We start from the raw sequence: 24248 nt of genomic DNA, 5'->3' as shown, positions 1-24248 counted from the left end.
CAGGCATCCTCATCCTTCTAGGTGGCTGCAAATTTGGAAGATGCTGTCGAAGAAGCCTTGGTACAGTCAAAGAACACTGGTGGTAGAGGCATTGAATGCTTGAAGTAGTGGGTAGGGTCCCAATCGAGTGGGCTACTTTGTCCTTGATAGTGCAGGCTCGAAGGGCTAGATGGCCTACTCCTGCTCCTATTTCTTATGAAACTTGAGAATTACTGGAGCTGCACTCATCCAGGCAAGCAAGCGAGTAATCCATCACGCTCTTGACTGGTGTCCTGTAGATGTTGGAAATGTTGGAAAAGCTTTGCTGCTGCAGAATTCCTAGTCGTTGATCTGGTCCTGTGGACATGGTATTTATGTGGCTATTCCTGTTAGTTTCTGGTCAGTATATCTTGACAGTGGGATTCTGCGATGCTAATGTCATTGAATGTGATGGGGAGACAGTAGACATACTCTTGCAGGAGATATAATTACCTGGCACTAGGCGTGGCATGAATGTTACTTGTCAATATCAGCACTAACCTGAATGTTGCCCAGGTTTTGTTGCCCGTAGGCCTTTCCTCATTTCTGACAAGCATCACCCTGAAGCGTTAACTCTGCCTTGCTCTTCACTGAGTATTTCCAACATCTTGTTTATATTTCATTCGTATGAATTTGTAACGCTTTTACATTTTCTGTTAATGTTTCATTTATATGAATTTGAAGTTTTTGTTTTTAAAACAACACAAGTTTGGCTTCATTCAAAAGTAAACAGTGGGAAGAAACGAAATTCGACTTCCTGTGAAATTAGAACAGGAAGACGCAAACGCAATAATTTTTTATAAAATGTATTTTCTAAATTTCTCTCAGGGAGGTCTGTAGAACACTCTAGAAGGTGGGAGCCGCTTTGCCTGAGGTTTGATGATGAGGAAGACGCAGAGCTCCCTCTAGCGCGTCCGCCTTCACCCGCCCACCGAGAGAAGGAGGGCGCTGCGCTTGCGCAGCCGGGCGCGGGGATTGTGGGATACTGCGGTGCCTGCCCGTTGTTGTTGAAGGTTTCGGGCGAAAGACCCGAGAATTTTCCGGGCCGGTTAATTGTAATTTGTCATATATATCTATATATCTCTATATATCCTCTCTCCCACTTTCTTTTCTTCTGTATTTTTTTTAATGTCTTAGGTTCGAGAAAACGTCGTGGAAAAATTCGGATCGAGAAAATAATTTCCGTTTTTCCAAAAAAAAACTAATTTTTTTACATTAAAAGAAAGAAGCGAGATGGCGACGGACGTGATTCAAGTGACCAATGTTTCGCCGAGCGCCACCTCGGAACAGATGAAAACCCTGTTCGGGTTTCTGGGCAAAATCGACGAGTTGCGTCTCTTCCCTGCAGAGTGAGTAACTCCAAACTCCAAGGCAGGCCTGCGGCCTAGGCCGCGCCAGATCCTGGCCGCTCAGTAATTTAACCTTTCTCTGTCTCTCTGAGGTGCAGTGGGTTGCGTACGCGGACTTGCGTTTCACGGATGTACGATTCGAAACGTTCCCCCGCCCCCGCCTTGAAAACATCAAGAGTTTCGTTCCCTTCACGAATAGTGGAACTACCGTCCGCTTCCACTAATTATGTGGCTCTCGGGATTCGCCGCCTTCTCCCATCCACACACCCATTTACCCTCCCCCAACCCAACCATGCTCTCCTTCCCCCAGCCACATTGATCAGGATCCTCTTATTGGGTTGGTGCCGCTATCACTAAACAAAGATAAACCATTAGAATACTCCTGTTCATACAAGGTGTTTCCAAAGTTATTGCTTTTTTTCATTATTGCCCGTGTGAGGTAAAATGGCCGCCAATGTAAAGTTCCCCCCCTCGGTCCCAGTCCGCCAGGCAATTTTTTTTAAAGAAACGTTTTACACTTCGTTGTCGAACAATGTAATATATTACACGTTTAATAATTTGCAGATTAGTAAACGAACCGAGAAATGTCACGAATAAAGTCAACAATTTTATATGCAAATACGGTAAGAGTAGCAACGGTAGGCTCGAGGCCTACTCCTCGTGTTAAGGTGAGGGAAAAGTAATTGGCTAATAATTCGAGGGAAAACATGCTATTGTTTTCATTCGCCGGGGGGCATCGATCAAATGAGTGATTTTATCTGAAAATGTGACTCGGTTACAGGATGTAATCCCGAAAAAACGGGTGGAATAATTTGAATTGATTTCGACGTTAGACTTTTATAAATCAGTGACGTTAATTTTGTTTTGAGTTTTTTTAAGGATAGTTATGAGTATTTTCTTCAACGTATATTTTAATCCATCTTCGAAGTATTGTCTGACACTTTGGTTAGATAAACTATAGCAACCTCTATTTTGATTTATTTTTCGGGTCCCATCCGCTTCGAAGTGATGCGTGGTTGCCAGACCAGTAATTGAGTGGAAGAGTCAAATCACGTGCAACCTTTAAGTAGCTTCTATTTGTATCTTTAGCGAAGGATGTACATGTTTTACGAATCCTGGAGAATTGTAGATAATGACTAGAATTAAGAATTTGGATCCTCAATGCACAAGGTATTGGTAAACTATTAATTCATCTACAACCAAATTAAGCCAAGGAATTGGCTGCAAATTTACGTGGAGTTATGAAAATTCTACACCTTCAAGTACATCACTGGAATATTATCAGTAATCTGGTATTTAGACTACATTTTATCATAGTTGTAATAGCTTCAATAGTATTTAGGTCACGCTTGTGCTGGTGGCTGGAAAATATCCACGTTAATTCAATTTGCTGTCAAAGTGTACACTTTTCCTTCCAAATTAGCTAACTTTTGAACATAAAACATATTGGTTAATCAGTTACAATATCAATTTACTAAATAATGATTTGTGTGAATTTTTGTTTGGCTAAAACCAAGATGACTTATCAAAGTCCATTAACAGTGCTGCCAAGGAAGAAGAAGAAAAAAATCACGTAATCAGCTAATGCTGATATTTAGTTTAAAAAGTTTGAAAGCTATGGCAGGAAAGGGGAAATCAGAATTCCAAAGCTTGAGTAAGTGAGTAGGAGATTGCTGTAACCCTCAATTTCAGTGCTTTGAGGGCAAGTGTTTCAGTATTCTGTTCTTAGGCAGAGTTAAGCATTCAAGAGTTATGTTTAGAATGAAGTGGCAGTCAGGGGCATTTTAGGCCTGAGAATTTAAAAATCCCTCATAAATAAAATTAATCTTGGGTGCGGCGCACGCTTCTGACTGCTTGTAACCTGCTTTCACAATTTGAGTATGATCTATATTTACTATGTAAAATTACCATACAACAATCATGAGTATTTGTGTAAGCAGTTGCCTGGTAATATAAACATGCCCCTCAGCTGTAGTACAAATTGGCCAGGTCTATCTGACTTTTTTGCCAAACAAATTTTACTTTAATTTGATCTTGTATTATATGTTATCATGACTCGTTCTCTCTTTCCACTCTTGCCATGCTTCTGTCCAGTTTCTCAACCTTTTCCCCATCGCTTATGGGCCTGTTCACCTATTGCTCCTCTTCAGAGCCTCTTGCATGGAAACTTCTGACAGCTAATTTCATAAAGAACATCCAAAGTCGGTCTATTCACAATTGAGAAATCTAGCTCCTGCCTGTCTAATCCGCAGTAAGAAGTTTCACAACACCAGATTAAAGGCCAACAGGTTTATTTGGCAGCCCACCACCAATGTTGATGTGTGTCTTTTATACTCAAATATATCAAACAAATTAACTAATTAACAGCCTCTCTACAGGAGCAGTGTAACAAAATAAATTTTTATTTTAGTCTAATTTGATGATGTTCCTGCTGTGTCTATGTACACAACCATAATTCGTGCCCCCAAATGTCAACATTTAACCTTGGTTTATACAACATACAAAGAGGAAGCAGGCTATTAATCCCCTCAAGCCTGCTCCATCACTTTTTAAGATCATGGTTGATTTGATAGTAACTTCAAATCTTTTGTCCCCCTTACGCCTGATAATCGCTGCCTTGCTTACCCAGAATCTATCAATCTCTCCCTTAAAAATATTGAAAGACTCAGCTTCTCCCACCTTTTCAGGAGGACATCCAAAGATTTACGACTCTGAGAAATAATTTTGCTTTATCTGCCATAAATGGATAACCCCTTTTTTTTAACGGATCCTGAGTTTTTGACCCTCCCATAGGAGGAAATATCCTGTCCACATCCACCCTTTCAAGACCTTAAATGAACTTGTATGCTTCAATCAAGTTGCCTCTTTTTTAAAACTCCAGCTGATATAAGCCTAGCTTGTCCAACCTTTCCTGTTACTGGTATTAGTCAAGTAAACCTTTTCTGAACTTGTTCCAATGCATTTACAACCTTACTTAAATGGTTTAGTTTATTTATTACTATCACAAGTAAGCTTACATTAACACTGCCATGAAATTACTGTGCAAAGCCTCTGTGTGACCAATACTGTACATGGTACTCCACTAGTGATTTGATTTAATTTATGATTGTCACATGTATTGACATTCAGTGAAAAGTATTGTTTCTTGCTTGCTATACAAACAAAACATACTGTTCATAGAGAAGGAAATGAGAGTGCAGAATGTACACTCAGCTAGGGTGTAGAGAAAGCAACTTAATGCAAGGTAAAGCCATTCAAAAGTGACAGGAGCAGGAAAGAAGCTGTTCTTGAGTCGGTTGATACATGGTCTCAGACTTCTGCATCTTTTTCCCGATGAAAGAAGGTGGAAGAGAGAATGTCCAGGGTACGTGGAGTCCTTAATTATGCTGGCTGCTTTGCAGAGTCAATGGATAGGAGGCTGGTTTGTATGATAGATTGGACTACAGTCACGATCTTTTATAGTCCTTGGGGTTTTGGGCAAAGCAGGAGCTATATCAAGCCATGATACAGCCAGAAAGAATGCTTTCTATGGTGCATCTGTAAAAGTTGGTGAGAGTCGTAGCTTACATGGCAAATTTTATTAGTCTCTGAGAAAATAGTGACATTGGCAGGCTTTCTTAACTACAGTGTCGGCAGTGGGTACCAGGACAGGTGGTTGGTCATCTGGACACCTTAAAACCTGAAGTTCTCGACCCTTTCTACTTCGTCCCCATTGATCTAAACAGGGGCATGTTCTCCTTTACGCTTCCTGAAGTTGGTTTATTGACATTGATGGAGAGATTATTGTTGCCACACCAGTTCACCAGGTTCTGTATCTCATTCCTGTACTCTTGTCATTCTTTGAGATCCGACCCATATGGTAGTGTTGTCAGCAAACATGAAAATTGAATTGGAGGAATATTTGGCCACATAGTCATAGATCTATAAGGAGTATATAGGGGGCTGAGAACACAGCTTTGTGGAGCACCATGTTGAGGATGTTAGTGGAGGAGTGTTGTTGCCTATCCTTACTGATTGTAGTCTGAGAGTTAAGAAGTTCAAGATCCAGTCCCAGAGGGAGGTGCAGAGGCCCCAGGCCGCAGAGTTTAGAGATGAGTTTCTTGGGAATAAGTGTTGAAGGCTGAGCTGTAGTCAATAAATAGGAGTCTGACATATGTGCCCTTGTTGTCTAGGTGTCCCAAGGTTGAGTGCAGAGCCAGGGAAATGGTGTTTGCTGTGGATCTGTTGTGGCAGTAGGCAAACTAGTGGATCCAGGTAGACTCGTGCGATGACTAACCTTTTGAAGCACTTCATAATTATGGTTGTCAGGTCCACCTGCTGATATTCATTAGGGCGTGCTGCCAGGTTTTTCTTAGGTACCAGGATGATGATCATCTTCTTGAAGCAGATAGAGACCTCAGATTGTTGTAAAGAGAGGTTGAAGATGTGTAGTGCTCTGTACAACTGAAGCATAACTTCTTCCTTTGGTATTCATTTTCCCTTGCAATAAATGAAACACTAGCTTTGTTATTTCTGTACCTGCATGCTAACCTTTTGCGATTCATGCATTAGAACACGCAGATTTCTCGGCATCTCTTGAGCTCTAATCTCTTATCATTTAGATAGTTTTTTTTGTTTTGCCAAATTGTACAGTTTCATATTTTCCCGCAATAAACTAAATTTGTTAGATCTTTACCCACACTTTTAATCTATCAGTATGCTTTCGTAGCCTCTTTATCGGTCTTATTTTTCTACCTCTGTGCCATCAACAACCATCCGTTCAATCCCTTCATTCAAATCAGTTATATAAATTATAAGCCTGAGGCCCTAGCAGTGATCCCTATGGCACTCCAACTAAGGGGCAATTTAGTGTGGCAATCCACATGCACATCTTTGGACTGTGGGTGTCAAATAGGGCACCCAGAGGCATCTGACATAAACATGAAGAGAACATGTACGGCTGCTGACCATGCTGTACCACTATGCTGCCCTTAAACCAATGCTTCATTATCTGACTAGAGACTTCATTAAGGCTCTCCGATGAGGTTCATTAGGGCCTGGGTTCTTGTCAGCCCTCAGCTTGAACAACTTACTTACTCAGCACCACTTCTCTAGTGACTAATTTTCCTGACTTCCTCTCATCCATTTCCTTGTTCGTAGCTGCTTCAGGGATGGTACTTATCTCCTCTTGAATGAAGACTGATGCAAAATACCTATTAAATTCATCTTCCATTTTCTTGATTATAGGACCAACGGTCATTTTATTAACTTATTTTAAAAGTATTTATAAAAGCTCTTGATATTTTTTGTATTTTTGGCCCGTTTTCTTTTGTACTCCAGTTATTCCCTTTGATGTTCCTTATACTCTGTCCAATCTTCTGACCTGCCACCTGTCTTTACACAATTGTATGCTTTTTCTTTAAGTTTGATATTACCTTTAACTTTTCTAGTTCATGGATGATGAGTCTGTCCTTCAGACTTTTTCTTTCTTGTTGGGATGTATTTATTGTGTACTCTGAAATATTGCGTTAAATGTTTGCCACTGCATCTGTATTGCTGCATCGCTTAATCTAATTTGTCAGCTCTGCTTTCATGCCCTTGTAATTACCCTTAAGTTTCAAAACACTCTCAGACCCACTCCTCTTTGTTTTACTGAATGTAAAGTTCAGCCATGTTATGGTCACTGCTGCCTAGGGGTGTCATCACTTTAGATCATTAATTACTCTCATGTCTTTACGCAATATCAGGTTTGCTTTAGGCTATCCTGGTTGGCTTTGTGACATGCTTCTAAGAAACTATCCCCAAAACATTCAAAAATCTCATCTATTTTTGCCTGTTTGATGTTTCTAGTCGAGATGTAAGTTACAGTTTCCCATGATTATCGCCATATCTCGCTGACAAGCTCCAATTATTTCCTTTGTTCTCCATCCCACCATATGGTTACTGCTAAGGGACCTATACACAACGACTCCATTCTGATCTCTACCTAAACCATGTCCAGGTCCTGGTTTTCTGAACATAGGTCACCTTTCTATTGTGATAATACCCTAAATAACCAACAGAGCAACTCCTACTTTTTCCTTGCATCGTGTCCTTTCTAAATATCCTGTACCCTGTATATTAAGGTTCCAGTCCTTGTCCTCCTGCAGTCATGTCTCTGTAATGGATATCAAATCATACTTGGTAGTTTTTATGTGTACTACAGCTAACATCTTGGGCAGATGTATTCGTATTCCTGGCAATATCACTTATGTTTTTGCATCCATTACTCATCTCCTTCGATTGTTCTACTTAAAATATATCTTCACCACTTAAAACTTAGCACTTCTTGCTGTCAGCGCAACTTATTTCTTTGTGCTGCTTAAATTTTCCTACCATTTGCCCTGCTGCTTGAAAAGCTGCTTTATTTTCCAGCTTCACTGCTTAGATTATCATAGCTTGCCACTTAAAATGCAAATTTTTCTTGTTGCTAAATTTAAGTACTTCCTTCAGTCCAGTCCTTTGATTTTATTTGTGTATATAATCTACATCATGATGTATGTTTGCTCTTATAAACATATGTTTGTTTATTTACAATACAAGGCTTGTGTTTCAGAAGAAATTCTTAATTGTAAAGCGTTTTGGGACACCCTAAGACTTAAAAGGGCACTACATGAACAGGTGTTTTCTTGTATATTGAACATAATGTAATATTACAAATCTAATGATTCTCTGAACAGTACTACAGTTACATATATATATTGATATCAATAAATCCGCTTAGTTTTTGCAAAATCCATGTTTTTGATACCTGGACACTTGTTTTAAATGTGGTAATGTTTGGACTGTTCATTAATGACAAAGGTAAGAATGTGTATGCTTGTGCCTAGGTACTACAAATCACAGATTTGATATTTAAGGTGGTGCAAAACTTTTAGTCAATGCTATGCTTGTGTAATTGCTTGCATTTTGTAATGTTTGTTATGAACAGATTATTACATTATTACCTAATAAAATTATAATGCATCATAATGACCACGCAATATATTTTCAATACTTAGATTTTTTCACATGGGGAATGTTCCACAGCTGCTGCTGCTAATATATAGGGAGTACTTTTCTGGTCAGGAATTATAAAATCCGTTGATGCTTTTTAAAAGTCTTCATGATTGCGTTCGTTTTTGCTTTCTCTGTAAATCCATTCAGCATAAATTCAAAAGTTCCAGGGGCAACTCATACTCTAGACAACCTCCTGATGAAGTAACTGTTGCACTGTGATGTTGCAGATTGTAACCTGTACTGAAATGCAAAGCAGCTGATATTTTGAATTTGATTGAATTTTGCTAGTATGTATCCATATTTAAAATACTGTTATTTTGAAGTTGTGAAAAGTTGCCTCCTATTTATTTATGTTACTGTAAAGAAACCTGAGCACAGACTATGAATTACAAAACCATAAATTCTCCTGATGGTTCCACTGTTCTCATGGTGCCATCCCCACTTAGACTGACCTTTTTGTTTCTTTCCTTCAGGGTCCCAGTTTTGTTTTCATTTTTATGTTGCAATGGTTACTTGAAGTAACCAATGATTACAGATTTCTTTTAAACATGAGTGTTGCAAGATTCTTTGGAGTATTTCAATGAAAAAAGCTTTGGAGAATAGAATGTTCAGTGATCTTAACTTTTCTTCCAACTTTCTATTGAAAATATTATAAACAGCCACCAGGTGATTATGGAGGTGCCATCCAAGGTGGATGGGGGTGGTAATCTGACACTAAGGGAAGTTTCAAATTTCTGGCTTTGTACCAAACGAGAGGTGAGATTTTTTGTTCCAGTTTGGAACCTTGAATCTGCATCCAGATCTTTGAGTATGGCGCACAAAAAAAAGCCTTTGTCGCTGTATGTTGAATTAAATGGGTAAAATAATAAATGCTAAGTGAAGCTATCGTTGTTGACTCTTGCTACAGTAAAGCTGCATGCTATTTTTGCCTTTAGTATCTGGTAGAGAAAGACAATTAGAGGAAGAAATGGAAAACAAAGGGCTAAAAATCAGAAAGCAAAGGAGTACAGAAGAAATACATAGAGTTTAATGACTTGTTTATTTTGAGGAGTGACTGTTGGTTGTACTACTTAGATTGTATGAGGTTTTGGTTGAAGTGACATGAAAATATGTTAGTGTGGCCATGTGAGTACTGAAAATTTTGTGAAATGATGCCGCTACTACACATTCATTGCTCGTGAGAAGAAAAGGGGCCCTGAGGTTTAAGGCCTCACATTGAACTAAATTAAGTATTTAATAAAAGCTTGGATGGTTTGGGTTTAGTTCCTGACAGATACTTTCAGTTAATGACACAAAACATTTTCAGAAGTGTTTGGATGTTTTTTCCTAGCAGAACATTTAAATTTTCTTCTCAGTTACATTGTGACATTGTTCCAAAATTGCATTCAAAATCTTTAGATTGCTAGTGAGCCAAAGTTCTTTTATTATAAATGATGGTAATCTTTCTTTGTATATTTCCTAACCAGAACTGTAGTTCTATTTCACTGAACATTGGATGATATTGATACATTAACTATGGCTCTTTCCAACAAGGAGAAAATGCTTATACAGTTTTAGGCCTCTTCGTGAAAGAAGTTGTATCATTTTCACTTATAGTCACCTTTTCTAGGGGTTGCTAAATGTTGATGGATACAAGATTGGCTTGATGACAGAAGACAGGGTGGGTTGTTGAGGGTTGTTTTTCAAACTGGAGGCCTCTGTGGTAAATAATTCCACAGGTTCACTATCCTCAATCTGTTTTGAATGGCTGACCCCTTACTGAGATTATATCTCTGGTCCTAGACTCTCTGACAAAGGAAAGCTACCTTTCAGTATCTACTCTGTCAAGCCCCCTAGAATCCTATATGTTGCAATAAATTGCCCCTCATTCTTAATTTCAATGAGTACATGCTCAACCTCTCCTCCATTGGAAGATCCTTCCATACCCCAGATCAACCTAATGAACTTCCTCTGGACTGCCTTAAATGCCAGTATATCTCCTCTTGGATAAGGGGATCAAAAATATTCACAGTATTCCGGTTAAGTGCTGTGTGCTTTGTGTAGTACCTTGTATAGATTTAGCAAGGCTTCCCTATTTTTAGACTCCCATTCCCTTTGAAATAAAGATCAGCGTTCCATTTGCCTTCCCCCATGAACTGATAAACTCACACGATAGCTTTTTGTGATCTGTTTCTGTTTTCTGCAGTCTCCATGTAAAAAGAAATTAGCTTCTTTATTCTTCCTACCAAAGTATGTAACTTCACATTTTTCTACATTATGTTCTATCAGCCAAGTCTTTGCCTGCTTGCTTAACCTGAAAATGTTCCTCTTATCCCAACTCTACCTTAGTTTTGGTCTCCAATTCTCCAATATATGCCCCGACACCATGTGCTCTTATCCTATTAAGTAACCTTTTGTGCAGTATCTTACTGAACACCTTATGGAAATCCAAATAATTACAATGACTGGAACCCCTTTATCTACCTTGCTCGTTACACTTCGAAGAATTCTTAAGTTTGTCAGGCATGATTTCCTCTTCATGAAGCCATACTAGCTTCTGCTTGATTGTATTATGCAATTCTAAGTGCTCTGCTGTTACATCCTTTATAATGGACTCAACGTCTTTCCAATGACAGATTTTCCCAGTGACCTCTGTGGGGTTATTTGGAATTGCGAGCCCCTGGGTAACAAAGGCGACTTGAGCAGAGACTCTGGCAGGAGACTGTTTTGAGGCATATGCACTTGGCAAGACTTGAAATTGTAAGATCTGTTGTAGCAATCATCTTCCTTATTTATGTAAGGTTCAATCATGTTTTGATTTTTTTCTTTTAGTGAATCGCCTTTGCCAGTGACGTCTCGTGTGTGTTTCGTAAAGTTTCATGATCCTGACGCTGTGGGAGTGGCGCAGCATTTGACAAACACAGTCTTCATTGACAGAGCTTTGATAGTTGTACCATACACAGAAGGTTTGTGTTTTATTGCTTGAGTTTTTTGAGCCCTTTATAACCTCAGTTGTACCCATTGGAACATTTTTTCAGTAAATTTCAGTGTACCGGCATGCTAAACGTTATTAGTGATAGTGAAGCATTAACCTTTGGTGTACTGCCATCATTAATTACAAAACTGTAAAATGTTAAAGTTGCAGTGTATTTGAAACATTTCTGAGGAAAACTGTCTTAACTTCTGACTGACATCAGTGGATCCTTTAGTGATTAAATTTTAGGACTGACAATTATGGACAGACATGGACAGCTGCAATTAAACATGGGTTGCAACATAAAAATTAACTACTTTTCACATCAAATTTTTATTAGATAACATTTTGGCTCTGGGTATGCTGTTAGATCAACTTGTACAGCACATATTATTGTCTTTGCACTGGTACTTACACAATGAGGTCACACATTAGAATAATACACCCCAATATAGTGTCAAATACTAATTGTTTCAAATGAATTGTAATTTCCCCACCATCATCCATCTTGAAAGTTATATTTGAGTAATACACTGCAGCATTAATATTTACTTAACTGAATTTCATGCTTCAGCTTATTGAAATTAGCTAAACATTATAACAAAAATACTTGATTATACTATCAAACTTGGAAGTAATTATATATTTTGTATGTGAAAATCAATTTAAGATGGAGGTAATAAGTAACACTATTGGCATTCTAATTATTATTGGAATTCATACAGGTATTTTCAAAACAGTATTTATTTTTAATGCAGTACACCAAGGGTTGTTAATGGGATGGGATAACTTAGTCTAAAGTTTTTAAAAAGTTGGTTAATCCAGCTTTTTATATGTGCTTTTGTGAAGGTGGAGTTGTCTTTTTAATAACCATATTGTTTCATAAAACCCAGAGCATCACCCAAAATAATAAATTCTTCTCTCTGTTATCTGTGTGTGTGATTTTTATAGTGGAGAAGGCAGTTGCAGAGCCCCTTCCCTGATGACTGAAAAAGTGGGTCCTCTGCAGCGACAGGGGATTCTAGGCAATTTACAAAAGGCCAGCAAGCATAAGAGTCCCCATGTGTTGTCCTGTTGTAATCATTTGTTCTTGTTAACTACCTTTTCTCTTCACTGTTTCTATATTTCTAGGCTTTGATGTTATCCAGTGTAGATTTTATGAAGGAAAGAATTCAACAAACTAAGAAAGGGCAGGCTAAAAGAGAAATATTTTGAAAGGGATAACGTACTATAGAGTAGGTAATTTTGGCACAATTTATTTTGGCTTGTATGAGACTAGAATGTGATTGGTAACAATTCCATTTATAAATCAAATTATCCATTTGGAATAGCAATAGAAGACTGTGTAAGCCAAAATGGCCTGCTTTATGGTACCTGCAATCACACATTATACTACACTGATTTTTTTATAAAATTCTCTCAGGGCTCTAGATCAGTTAGTACACCATGACTAAACTGTAAAATTCCTTTATTTTTTCAAAGTGCTCACTATGTTAATAGGAAAATGCTTGGCCTAATAAAATGTCACCTAGTTTTGGTGCAGTAAGCCAAGTCACTTAAGGAATTGGTTAAAATTAAAACATTTCTTGGTTGGTTAGAGAAATTGGTCAATTAATATTTTTTAAAATGTTATCATTTTTGCAGAATTGAAACATAAGTACCAATTACCCTGTGTACTATGCACATCAAAATCTAACTTTTCTGGGCCCCTTTGTAGAGGTTTCTTTATTTGCATGATATAATTTGTGTGTGATTGTGATTTGTGCTGTAATGAAGATTTGGATTAGCTAAATACAATCAAGAAATATGGTAAGCAAGTAATATGTGCAATAACGTGCTCAGCTTGAAAAAGGACTTACAGCATGTCGGATCTCTTGTTTACTGGTAGACAATGGCTGTCAGTTGTCTTTCATTCTTCTGTCTGTTTTCCTTTTCCCTTTTTCTTTGTTCTTTCCCTCCTGTCAAATACCTCTTCCATCTGAGTATGAACGCCAAAGGTACATATGAACTGCGTAATAGATTTCATAAATCATTTAAAAGACAATCCTTTAGTTATGACAGTCGGTAGCATCTCAGTGATGTAAACGACCCTGATAACGCTATGCTAAGTGCATTCTGTTAATTTTATCAGCACTGCTCAGTACAGAAAGTGGAACCATTGCCTTTGTTTAACAGTGGTTTTTCTTTTTTTGTTGTTGTGTTTTACAGTTCTTTTCCCTGGTTCAGCCAGACCTATTTACCAGGCCCTGCTGAAAATACCACCCAACAGTTTTGCCTTCTGCAGCTAATCCAGTTTCTCTTAAGTGTCCTTTACTTGTTGTATGTTTTCTTGCTGAGGTGCTACACAGTATCTTTATACATGCAGTGCTGATAATTACTATTATCTGTAAAGGATAGAAATGCAGTTGGTGTATATATATATTTACAGAATGTCACTCTTGATTATGGGGCACTGGGGCACAATGGCAAATTGATATCTAGTAACATTGCAAAAAAAAGTGGTTCACTTACACAAAAAATAGCATTTAATATATAATGAGCAGTATGTTTCAGCTTGTTCATGAATTTCTCCTGTCTAATGGTAAGTTCTAAACAAGTCATAGTGAACTTTTTCATGATTTTGGTCCCTAAATCATAAACTTTTTTTTGTCTTGTGTATCTTGATTTTTCTGTGTGCTTTATAGTGAAGCAGCCGACACGAGTCGCTTGTTCATAAAACATCTTTTGAAAAGTTGAGAGCACAACCCCTGGAGAACCGACTGTGCTTGCTTACGTTTGGTTCATGACTAAAAAATCGAGTACAGGTGATAATATCTTGGCAGTGTTACAAAAAAAAGTAGTGTGTATTGTGATATTTATTTATTTTTTACTATAGTATATACTGATTTTTAGATTCAGGGCAAAAAATCAAATTTTACATCTATGACATTTCATTCTAAAAGTTTAAAGGTTTCAGTTGTAATTAGTAAAACATAAAGTCTATTTTAGCAAGATTATAAGTGTACTTTCTACAAGCTAAGGTGCTGAAACAGTGAGACCTTGTTTTGCTGGGTGTATTTATGTGTAATGTATCAACTTGTGTGGGTTTGTTCTAATGCAGATCTGAATTTTTCTACAGGAGTCATTCCTGATGAATCTAAGGCTTTGTCTCTGTTGGCACCAGCTAATGCAGTGGCAGGTCTGCTGCCTGGAGGTGGACTCTTACCTACACCAAATCCTCTGACATCAGTAAGTAAGCTGTTCAATTGAAAATTAGTTCAAATAGTGCAATTTTAAGGGGATTAATATCTGAAGTGTATTTCCAGCGTTTTCTGTGAATTATTTTGAAATTGCACACAGGAAAGTGATCTAATAATGTGTGGGTGGTGGCAAGTCCTGAAGGTGTTAAGACTTGATTTTTTTTGTCCCCCCCCCCCCCTCACATATTTCCACATCATCCTGACTACTTAATATGCCCAATAGCAAAGTTGGCAGTTGCAGCCAAATCCTGTGTTTCAGTCAGATTACCTGTAATTCTTGTCACCTTCAATGGATACACGCCCAATTTTTCCAATCTCCTCTTGTAGGATAACCCCTCTCATCTAGGAATCAGTCAAGTGAACCTTCTCTAAACTGCTATCGGAATTATGTCCTTTCTTAAATGAGATTATAACCATGAAGTGCTGTAGGTGTGGTCTCATCGTTATCATGCGTTTGTAACCAAGTACACCTACATTTATATTCCATTCCCCTTCCAATAAATGACAACATTTTTATTTGTATTCCTAATCATTTGTTGTACCTGCATACTAATTTTATGATTGCACCTGGACGCCCAGATCAGTCAGTACCTTGAGTTCTGTAATCTCTCCTTACTTGAACAACGTGCTGCTTTTTTATTCAGTCTTCCAAAGTGGACATGTTCACAGTTTCCCAAGTTGTACTTCATCTGTTTAAAATTTTTGTCCAGTTAAGTTACCTACATCCCTTTGGCCATGATCTTACCTCGCAGTGCTGGTTGATCAGCAGGGCAAACTGGTCAGCTTGCATATAGGATGGCGCAAACCGGCTCAACGAACTGGCAAAACAAGGCACGCAATGTTCCGTGCCTTGTTTTGCCCGTGAGATTGCTGGTCATAAAGCCAATTGAGTAGGATTGACTGGGACAGCTGTTTCTGGCCCCCTAGACACTTCCACGTCGGTGAGAATCACTACTGGTCTCTACCAGCGAACACCACGCTGGTGATGACCACGCCGGAGAGATCAGAGGCCGTTAAAGCTCCCGGGTGGTTGGGGCATGACTGGCTGTCCTTTCCTGGTCTGGCCTACGTGTGACTTCAGAGCCCCAGCAATGTGGTTGACTCACCTGCCCTCTAAAATGGTCTAGCAAGCCATTCAGTTCAAGGGCAATTAGGGATGGGCAATAAATGCTGGCCAGCCAGTAACACCCATGTCCCACAAATGAATAATAAATAAAAAAGGGAAACTGGGAAGATTGCAGCGCCGGAAAACAGGTGTAGAACCTATTTTCAGACTTTTATGACTCTCAAATTTTTTTGGGCAAGTTCCGTTTCTTATGGCCTCATCACAGTTTGCACCTTTGTTTCATTAGCAAATTTCACAACCATACATTTAGTCCTGTCATTAATACAGATTGTAAATAGTTGAGGCACTCACATTAATCCCTGTGGCACTGCACTTATCACATTTGGCCACCCTGAAAATTACCCATTCATGCCTACTATTTTCTGTTAGCTAAACAATTCTCCACCCAAGCTAATATGTTACTCCCCCATACCATGAGTACTCCATCTTGAAAGTAGAAATCAGCATTTTCTCTGACGGATATTAAGCTAGCTGACCTGTAGTTTCTTTCTTTTGGCCGCCACCTTTCTTGAATGGAGATGTTATATTCGGTCTTTTCCAATCTGATGGGACCTATCCAGAATCTAGGGAATTTTGGAATATTGAAGCCAATTTATTATTTTAGCACACACTTCTTGTAAGACCCTCAGATAAAGTTCAGCAGGATCTCGGGACTTGTCAGCTTTTAGTTCTAATAATTTTCTCAGTTATTCTTCCCTGGTGAGTGTAGTTTGTTTTAAGTTTCTCCCTGCCTTTCATTCTTGGTGCACACACACTCCTGGGATGTTACTTGTGCCCTCTATGGCGAAGACGGATGCAAAATATCTGTTCAGTTCATCCACCATTTTCATATAATCATAGAACCCTGCAGTGCAGAAATAGGCCCATCAAGTCTGCACTGAACACAATCCCACCCAGGCCCTACTCCAGTATCTCTACATATTGTACCCACGAATCCCTCTAACCTACACATCCCTGGACACTAAGGGGCAATTTATTAGCATGGCCAATCAACCTAACCTGCACATCTTTGGACAGTGGGAGGAAACCGGAGTACCTGGAGGAAACCCACGCAGACGCAAGGAAAATGTGCAAACTCCACACACACTGACCCGAGCTGCGAATCGAACCCAGGACCCTGGAGCTGTGAAGCAACAGTGTTAACCACTGTACTACCATGCTGCCCAAAACTTTTTTCCATTATTCCAAAACAAATTTTCCATTATTAATTCCTCAAACAATCTGTAGTGGACCAAGGTTCACTTTATCTAACTTCCTTAGCTGTCCATTGATTATGTCTTTTCTCTGGGGTCTGTCTTGCTGTGTATCTTTGTTTATGGTTACAAAATGTTTTAAGTGTCTGTTGCTGCATCTCTGCTAACTCATCTCTTAACCTAATTTCTGAGCTGTCTTCATAATTGCCCTTAAGTTCAGCAAACTAGCTTTTAACCCACTGTTTTCTTTCAAACTGAGTCTGAAATTCAGACGTGTTATGATCACGGCTATCTAGCTGTGCTTTTACTATGAAGTTATTAGTGTGCTTTGATGTCAGTTTCATTGTTGGTTATGCCTTCAAGTACTCCATTTTTGGGCTGAACAGAAATGCTGGTTTTGGATGGTTTTGCTGCTTATCCATATTTTTGTACCTTTTCTTGGAAATGTATTAAGGTGGAATTATTTCGCCTGTAAAGTTCAACCTTTGTTAATTAGCATTGTTCTCTTCAAATTACAGTTGGTATAATTAAAACAAGCGGAATTCATTCTTTAATTAGGTTGTCTGCCACAGGCATTTAACAGATTTTGTGTCAAAGTTGGAAGTATTCTTAGCTGCAGTAATATTCAGTTTGAGATTTTAAATTTTTGGGGGGAAATATCTTATTAAATGCGCTCACCTATCAGACAATAGCTCTGACTTTGTTTTACATTGATGTTCAATGATCACCTGATTCTTGCAGTTTAACTTCTGAAACCATGTTCTCAGATTATCAATTGAGTTCATTATCAAAATTAATGGTTAAGAGGAGTGAAACATTGCCCAGTAGCAGTAATATATAACTATGTATTAGGTCTTAAAGGTTGGTGTCAGTACCAAGAATAGGATTTGGGGAAATTCCAAGGCTTATTTCTCAAATTTGCATTTGTCTTATGATTTGAGAGTCTAGGAACAACTTAGATGACCCAAACAATCCCACCATAGGTTTCATAAAGGTGTCTTTTGTGTATATTGTTTGAAAGTTTGCAATTTGCATTGAAATTAATGTGCCGGGGGTAGGGACAGTTGATAAAGTATAATTGCATGGGATTTTTTACCGTTAGCACCAAGTGAATGCAATTTTTATATTTTAAATATATGAAAAGAATTTTAATGTGTGAAGTTGGGTGTATTGATTTATGTATATTATATTTGGAAGCAATTTCAACAGTGAAATAATAACACGCAAGAAATGTATTGCACTATATGAAAGTACATTGGATAAAGTGTCACTTTTTAGTTGCATATCGGCACCAGTGTACTTAGTATCCCAGTGATAGCACTAGAAAATGCTTTTGCCTTCCAAAGCGGATAGTGATTATTTTTTGAACTTTTAGGAATAAACTTTCTCAAAATTCCATAGCATTCTTCCTAAATACTGCTTAAACTAAATGTCATCAGCATTACTTCAAAATATCTTAATCTAATAGTTTGAGATTATTTAAAGTCCCATTGGCTGGATTTTGCTGTCAGTGGCGATGCAAATATATTCACCACTGATTTGCATAAAACAAAGGTTGATAAAGATCTAGCAATTTTGGTTTTCCCCTTTCCCTATGGCAGTTTAAATATGGTAGCTAGTGGGGGAATGGCTTGTTTTGTAGAAACAAGCGGAAATGTAGCCAACAAGATTGAAGTACTTTCACAGTTAACCAGGAAATTATAAGCACGTAATATCTGACACTATTTTTTAACTATGAACATTTGAATGATTACTTTGGGTTGAGATAGAAACTGAAATAGCTTCCTTTCATGGAAGGGTAGGGTTGCTGACAGCAGCTTCTGGATTTCCGTGCATGTGTGGAATTTATATCTGCTGCCATTTTTCAGTGGAATAATGAAGAGAAGTGCTGGCAATGTTGCTTTTGTTGTCACCACAAAATCCAGGCCCCACATTTTATTTTTGAGCCCTGCATTGGTATCAAATTGTAAATTGGTGTTTTCTATTTCGTATTTTACTTCAGATGCTGATAAACACTTGGGAAAGTGAGTTGAGCTGAGCTTAAATTCAATCTTGTAAGTGTAGGGCACAAATTTAACTTTTTTTGATCAAAGATTATTTAATGAGAGAGGCTGACTTTTCTTAAAAGAGAATGAACAGTCTTCAGCACAATGGATAAAAGCAAAATCCTGCGGATGCTGGAATCTGAAACCAAAAGAGAAAATGCTGGAAAATCTCAGCGGGTCTGGCAGCATCTGTAAGGGAAGAAAAGAGCTGATGTTTCGAGTCCAGATGACCCTTTGTCTAAGCTAAGCTCTGATAAAGGGTCATCTAGACGCGAAATGTCAGCTATTCTCTCCCCTTACAGATGCTGCCAGACCCGCTGAGATTTTCCAGCATTGTCTCTTTTGGTTCCAAGTAATATGGATATATTTATCCATAAATTAGACTTCTATCAAATGTAAATATGCTTTCACTTACAATACTTTGGAGCAGTACAGGAAATAAAACATTGAAGGCTATTTTCAGTTAAAGGTTTTGCACAAACAATTTGTTCAGGCAGTTCTTTTTCTTTAAACCAGCTCAGCAGTGTTCCTTTAGCTGCTACGCTTGGGAATGTTAATCCTGGTCTGGACCCAACTCTTGCTGCACTTGGACTGCCAGGAACAAACTTGAATTCACAGGTAAGTGTGGTGTAGCTGTAATGGAATGAGTGCGAAGATGGCAGTTGGCTGCTATCTTGACTTTGTGCCATACGTTATCAGAAGTCTAGCTTCCTATTGATGGAGCCAGTTTCTCTTAATGATGGATGCCAAAGGCAAAACCACTTTTAGTTCGTTACACTCCTGCATTGTAGTTGTACTCTAGAGCCACTGATTTTCCATCTGTCACTTCAGCTGTTTTTTGCCTCCAACTGTATTGTACTTCCAGATGTAAACAGTGGGATTTGTAGAAGTCAACTGTTGAACTAACTCATCTGGAATAGCAAGAAAGGCACTTTAATTGTTCCCAGAATTTCATGGGTTTTGGAAGAAAAATTGGCCTACCGCTCCTTATCACAACGTGGTGTCTGCTGATGAATGATTTGCTTGTCCTGACGGTGTTGTTTTTCTATATGCATCACAGAAAAATGGTTGTCAAGAACTACTTAAATGTAATGTGACAGGACATAGCAAATAAATCTAAATTCACAGAGCCAGGCATTGAGCATCTCCCCATGACGTCACTGGCATATACATGTGACTGTAGACCCACAGAAATGTGGTTGACTCTATGAAATGGAATTAGGGATGGGCAGTAAATGCTGGCCCAGCCAACGACGTTATGTCCCATCAATTAATTAGTGCACGATTGAATACTCTCCATTTGCCTGGACAAGTTTGACCAGGGTAGAGCAGCCCGCTTGATTGACATTCCATCCATCACTTTAAATATCCAGTTACAATGATACAGTGGCAAGTGTCTACTGCATACAAGATGCACTGAAGCAGTTTATCAAATCTTTGATATTCTCATGACATCTACTACCTCAAGGACAAGGGTTGGCAGATTCACCTGCATGCTCATCTCCAAACCACATATACCCTGATTTGGAACCATATCGCCATTCTTTCACAGTTGCTGGATCAAAATCCTTAAACTTCCTCCCAAACTCCTTCTGTAGGTATACTGTATGAACTGCAGCAGTTCAAGAAGGCAGCTCACTCCCATCTTCTCCAGGGCAGCTAGGGATGGGTACCGAATCTGGCCTTGCCACTGATGCCAACATGTCATGAAATAATTAAGTTTGTATTGTATCCCATTGACTAAGTGCAAGTTGCATCTCATCATCTGGGAAAATGGTTCATAATTTGTCACTGGAAATTAAATGAGGCAGGTGTAGTGTATCCCATTAAGTTTCTGCATGCTTATTCTTGATAAGTTCATGTGAGGCTTTAGAGTGTGTTTTGGGTCAGTACTTGGAATCTATAAAGACTTTGGTATAATTGTTGCAAAAGACAGGGAAAAGTTTGACAGCTTTTATGCCTCACTTCTTTCAGCTTGGTCCTTTTTTTGGTTCCCTTGAGAGGATATGTTTATGTAAGCAAATTTGAGAACCGCTGACCTGTGTTGTTCATGCTTTTCTAATGACAAACATAAATTTTCCAAAGCAAGTGTAGAGGAGAAACTTGATGTTACAGCAAGTGAAAAAAATTGAGGTAGAAACTTTGAATAGAGGATTTCATCAGGAACTTGTGCGAAGGGCCAGGAATAAGTGTTTGCTATGTCATAGATGTCAAGCCTGGAATTTAATGTTCTGCAATGATTGATATCTCTTTATTTCCAAAGGATGCTAGTAGATATTTTGTATATCTTGTAGTAATATTTATCTTTTGTGCTCAGGTTACAGCAGATCAGCTTTTAAAACTCATCACTCAAGTTGATCCGAAGTAAGTCACGTGATTGTTTTTATTGTTGAATTAATCAATCTAGTGAGGAAAGGCATCAATGTTGTCTGCTACTGTTTCTCATTTTAGGTGCAGCGGATAATTTCGTGCATACTTTTGGGGAGGGGGTTGCTTCTCCAATTGCCACTGAGGGTAAACTCTGCTGTAGTTTTAAGCCACACGAAATATTCCAGGCTCAATTCCTGGTCTGTGCTAATCGTGGTTTATTTTCATGGGCAGAAAAAAGCTGCTCTTATTCTCCATTTTAGCCTGTAAGTCTGTTTTCAAGAGCCCATCCCGTTCATTTCTTCAATGATTGATTGCTTCTGCTTCCATCCCCCTTGTAGCCAGTACTTCAGATCATTACCACTCTCATCAAAGAGTTGTACTTCATCTCCCTTTACATCTCTTGCCCAAACATTTAAGATAAGAAAAGCAACAGCTTTTCTTGGTTTACTTTATCTTTCATAAGCTTGTACATCTCTACCATATTTCCTCTCTGTCTTTGATCCGAGGAGAATGACCCCAGCTTTCCCAACCTAATTTTGTAGTCAAAGTCCATTATCTTTGAACCATTTAATAAAACTCTTATGGATCCTTGCATCTTCCCTAAGGTGTGCTGACCAGGGCTGGACATGCTGCTCTAGTTGTGGCCCAATCAGAGTTTTATAAAAGTTCATCTTAATGCATTTTATTTAATCCATCTATTTATGAAACCCAATATCCCATATATTTTGGTAATTAATCTTTCAATATGCCTGTTACCTTCAAAGACCTATGCATCCCCAGGTCCTATCGTCTCTGCACACTTACAGAACTATGTCACTAAGTCTGTATAACCTTTCCCCTCTGTTATGAATGTACAAGTTAGGAGCAAGAGTAAGTCACTGAACCCCGAGAGCCCACTTTGCCATTCCTTAAGGTCATGGCTGATCTGATCATAACCTCGGCTGCACATTCCTGCTTACCCCCGATAACTTTTCACTCCTTTGTTAAAGTTCATTTATTAGTGTCTCAAGTAGGCTTACGTTAACACTGCAAGAAGTTACTGTGAAAATCGCCTAATTGCCACACTCCACCTGTTGGGTACACTGAAGGAAAATTTAGTATAGCCAATAACTTAACCAGCACGTTTTTCAGACTGAGAGAAAACTGGAGCACCTGGAGGAAACCCAAGCAAACTGGGGATAACGTGCAGACTCTGCACATACAGTGACCCAAGCCAGGAATTGAACCTGAGCCTCTAGTGCTGAGAGGCAGCAATGCTAATCGTAGTGCCACCGTGTCAATCAAAAATGAAGAATCTATCTAGCTGTACCATGACATTATTTAAAGATTCTGTCTCCATTGTCTTCTGAGACTCTCAACCCCCTGAGGAGCACCAGAGGGGTGGGAATCCTCGTCGCCATGCAGAATGACTGACTCCTGGTCCGAGATTATTTTTGACTCAAACTCATCACTTCTGTGCATTGCTACATCTGATGTTTGACTGCACATTCTCCTGGCCTGCTACAATCAATTGATATTCTTCTTACTTGCCACATGTCCCAGATTTAGTAACATCAGAAAGTTATGAAATTGTGCTCTATTCCAGTACATTATTTTTACTTGAGTTAAAAAATGATCCTAGCATTGATCCCTGGGGAACTGGCTGCCACTCTAGTTTGAAAAAGAACCATTTGCCACAATTCGTTGATTTTTGTCCTTAACTCTTTTATCCTAGTTGAAACATGAACCGCAATTTTGCTAATAAGCCTTTAAATGGTACATTATCAAACACTTAATATGGAGGACAACATTACATTCAACTTTCACTGTTACTTTCATCAAAGCACCCTATTAGATTAAGCAAGCAGTGTATTTTATAAATCTCTTTTAGCTCTCTTTAACTCTTGATCTTTCCAATTGCCCGTTCATAAAAGCACTGCATTGGGGAAGGAAAAAATGGCCAGATTTCCTACTTGTAACTGCTATCTGCTAGCCACTGATAGTAAGTGTATACATGTATCGGCAATGGTGAGAACAGGATTTCTTGTGGTACTTCTGTGGTAGAATAGTCTGTTCCTCATCCACACCTCTCAAAAGGATATTTTGGTGAAATATGAGTGTTGGCTGAGGGGCTTCAACTTTGTGATGCTGGTGCCTTCAAGAGACATTTGAAATTGAAAATGTTGGTATTTTTCTTCCTGCATTTGATCATGTGGCATATTTCATATTTTCCAAGCGGCGTTTAAGTACATAAAGACTGGATGGATCTGAGCAGCTTGTATGGCTCAGTAACCATTTCATAAAACCAGACCTTGAAAAAGCAAATGTCATAGTTGATTAGTGAATGGAACATACCAACTAGATTGCCATAAGACAGCACTGTCCAAGCTTATTAGCAAGAATATAATGTGGTCAATCTGGAAACTAATGCTATTTAGCTAGTAAAGAATAAACTTGTGCTCTCAATCTGTTTACTATTTGGAAACTCTTCCCTAGCTGATTAAGTGAATTGACCATTTAATAACCATATTGTTTTATCCTGCCTTCCTTTTCATCAGTTAAAAGCTGAATGTAATCCTAAATGAGATTTTCCCAAAAAAAGTTTTGGTTAGAAAGCTGTACTGTTTTTCTCAGGTTAAACCATGCAGCAGGCACCATTGTGAGTCCAGCCCTGAAATCTGATACCTCTTCAAAGGACATCGAAGAAGCAATGAAGAGAGTTAAAGAAGCACAGTCACTGATCTCAGCGGCTATAGAAACTGGTAATATATTTTTATCTCTTGTTATATAGCTTAGACTTAAAATAGAGTTGAGTTAAGGTGTAGTAGAACTACACTTGTGTTCAGTTTTGTATAATAGTTGGATCAGTATCCATATTGTGCTAATCATGTGGACATAGCCTGATATAAAGTCCTCCGTGTAGTGACATTAAAAAATTGTGCTTTTGTTTAACTGAGTA

General features: G+C 38.5%; 1 protein-coding gene across 3 annotated transcripts in view; it reads left to right on the top strand.

The window, feature by feature from the left end:
• Positions 1-993: 993 nt before the first annotated feature.
• The window catches only part of srsf11 (serine and arginine rich splicing factor 11), a 30489-nt gene continuing 7234 nt past the window's right edge, over positions 994-24248 (top strand). The window contains exons 1-6 of one of the 3 annotated variants that reach the window (XM_080195569.1): positions 994-1367; positions 11196-11329; positions 14456-14565; positions 19457-19558; positions 21258-21304; positions 23924-24051. In XM_080195569.1, the coding sequence (XP_080051695.1) occupies positions 1252-1367; positions 11196-11329; positions 14456-14565; positions 19457-19558; positions 21258-21304; positions 23924-24051 (637 nt within the window). In that variant the 5' untranslated portion in view covers positions 994-1251. The other 2 variants (XM_080195572.1, XM_080195571.1) reach the window with 2 other exon arrangements.

The sequence above is a fragment of the Carcharhinus amblyrhynchos genome, chromosome 9, assembly GCF_965287045.1.
Source record: "Carcharhinus amblyrhynchos chromosome 9, sCarAmb.v2.hapA, whole genome shotgun sequence".
In the NCBI taxonomy this organism is placed as follows: Eukaryota; Metazoa; Chordata; class Chondrichthyes; order Carcharhiniformes; family Carcharhinidae; genus Carcharhinus; species Carcharhinus amblyrhynchos.
This window is presented reverse-complemented; position numbering and strand designations above follow the sequence as displayed.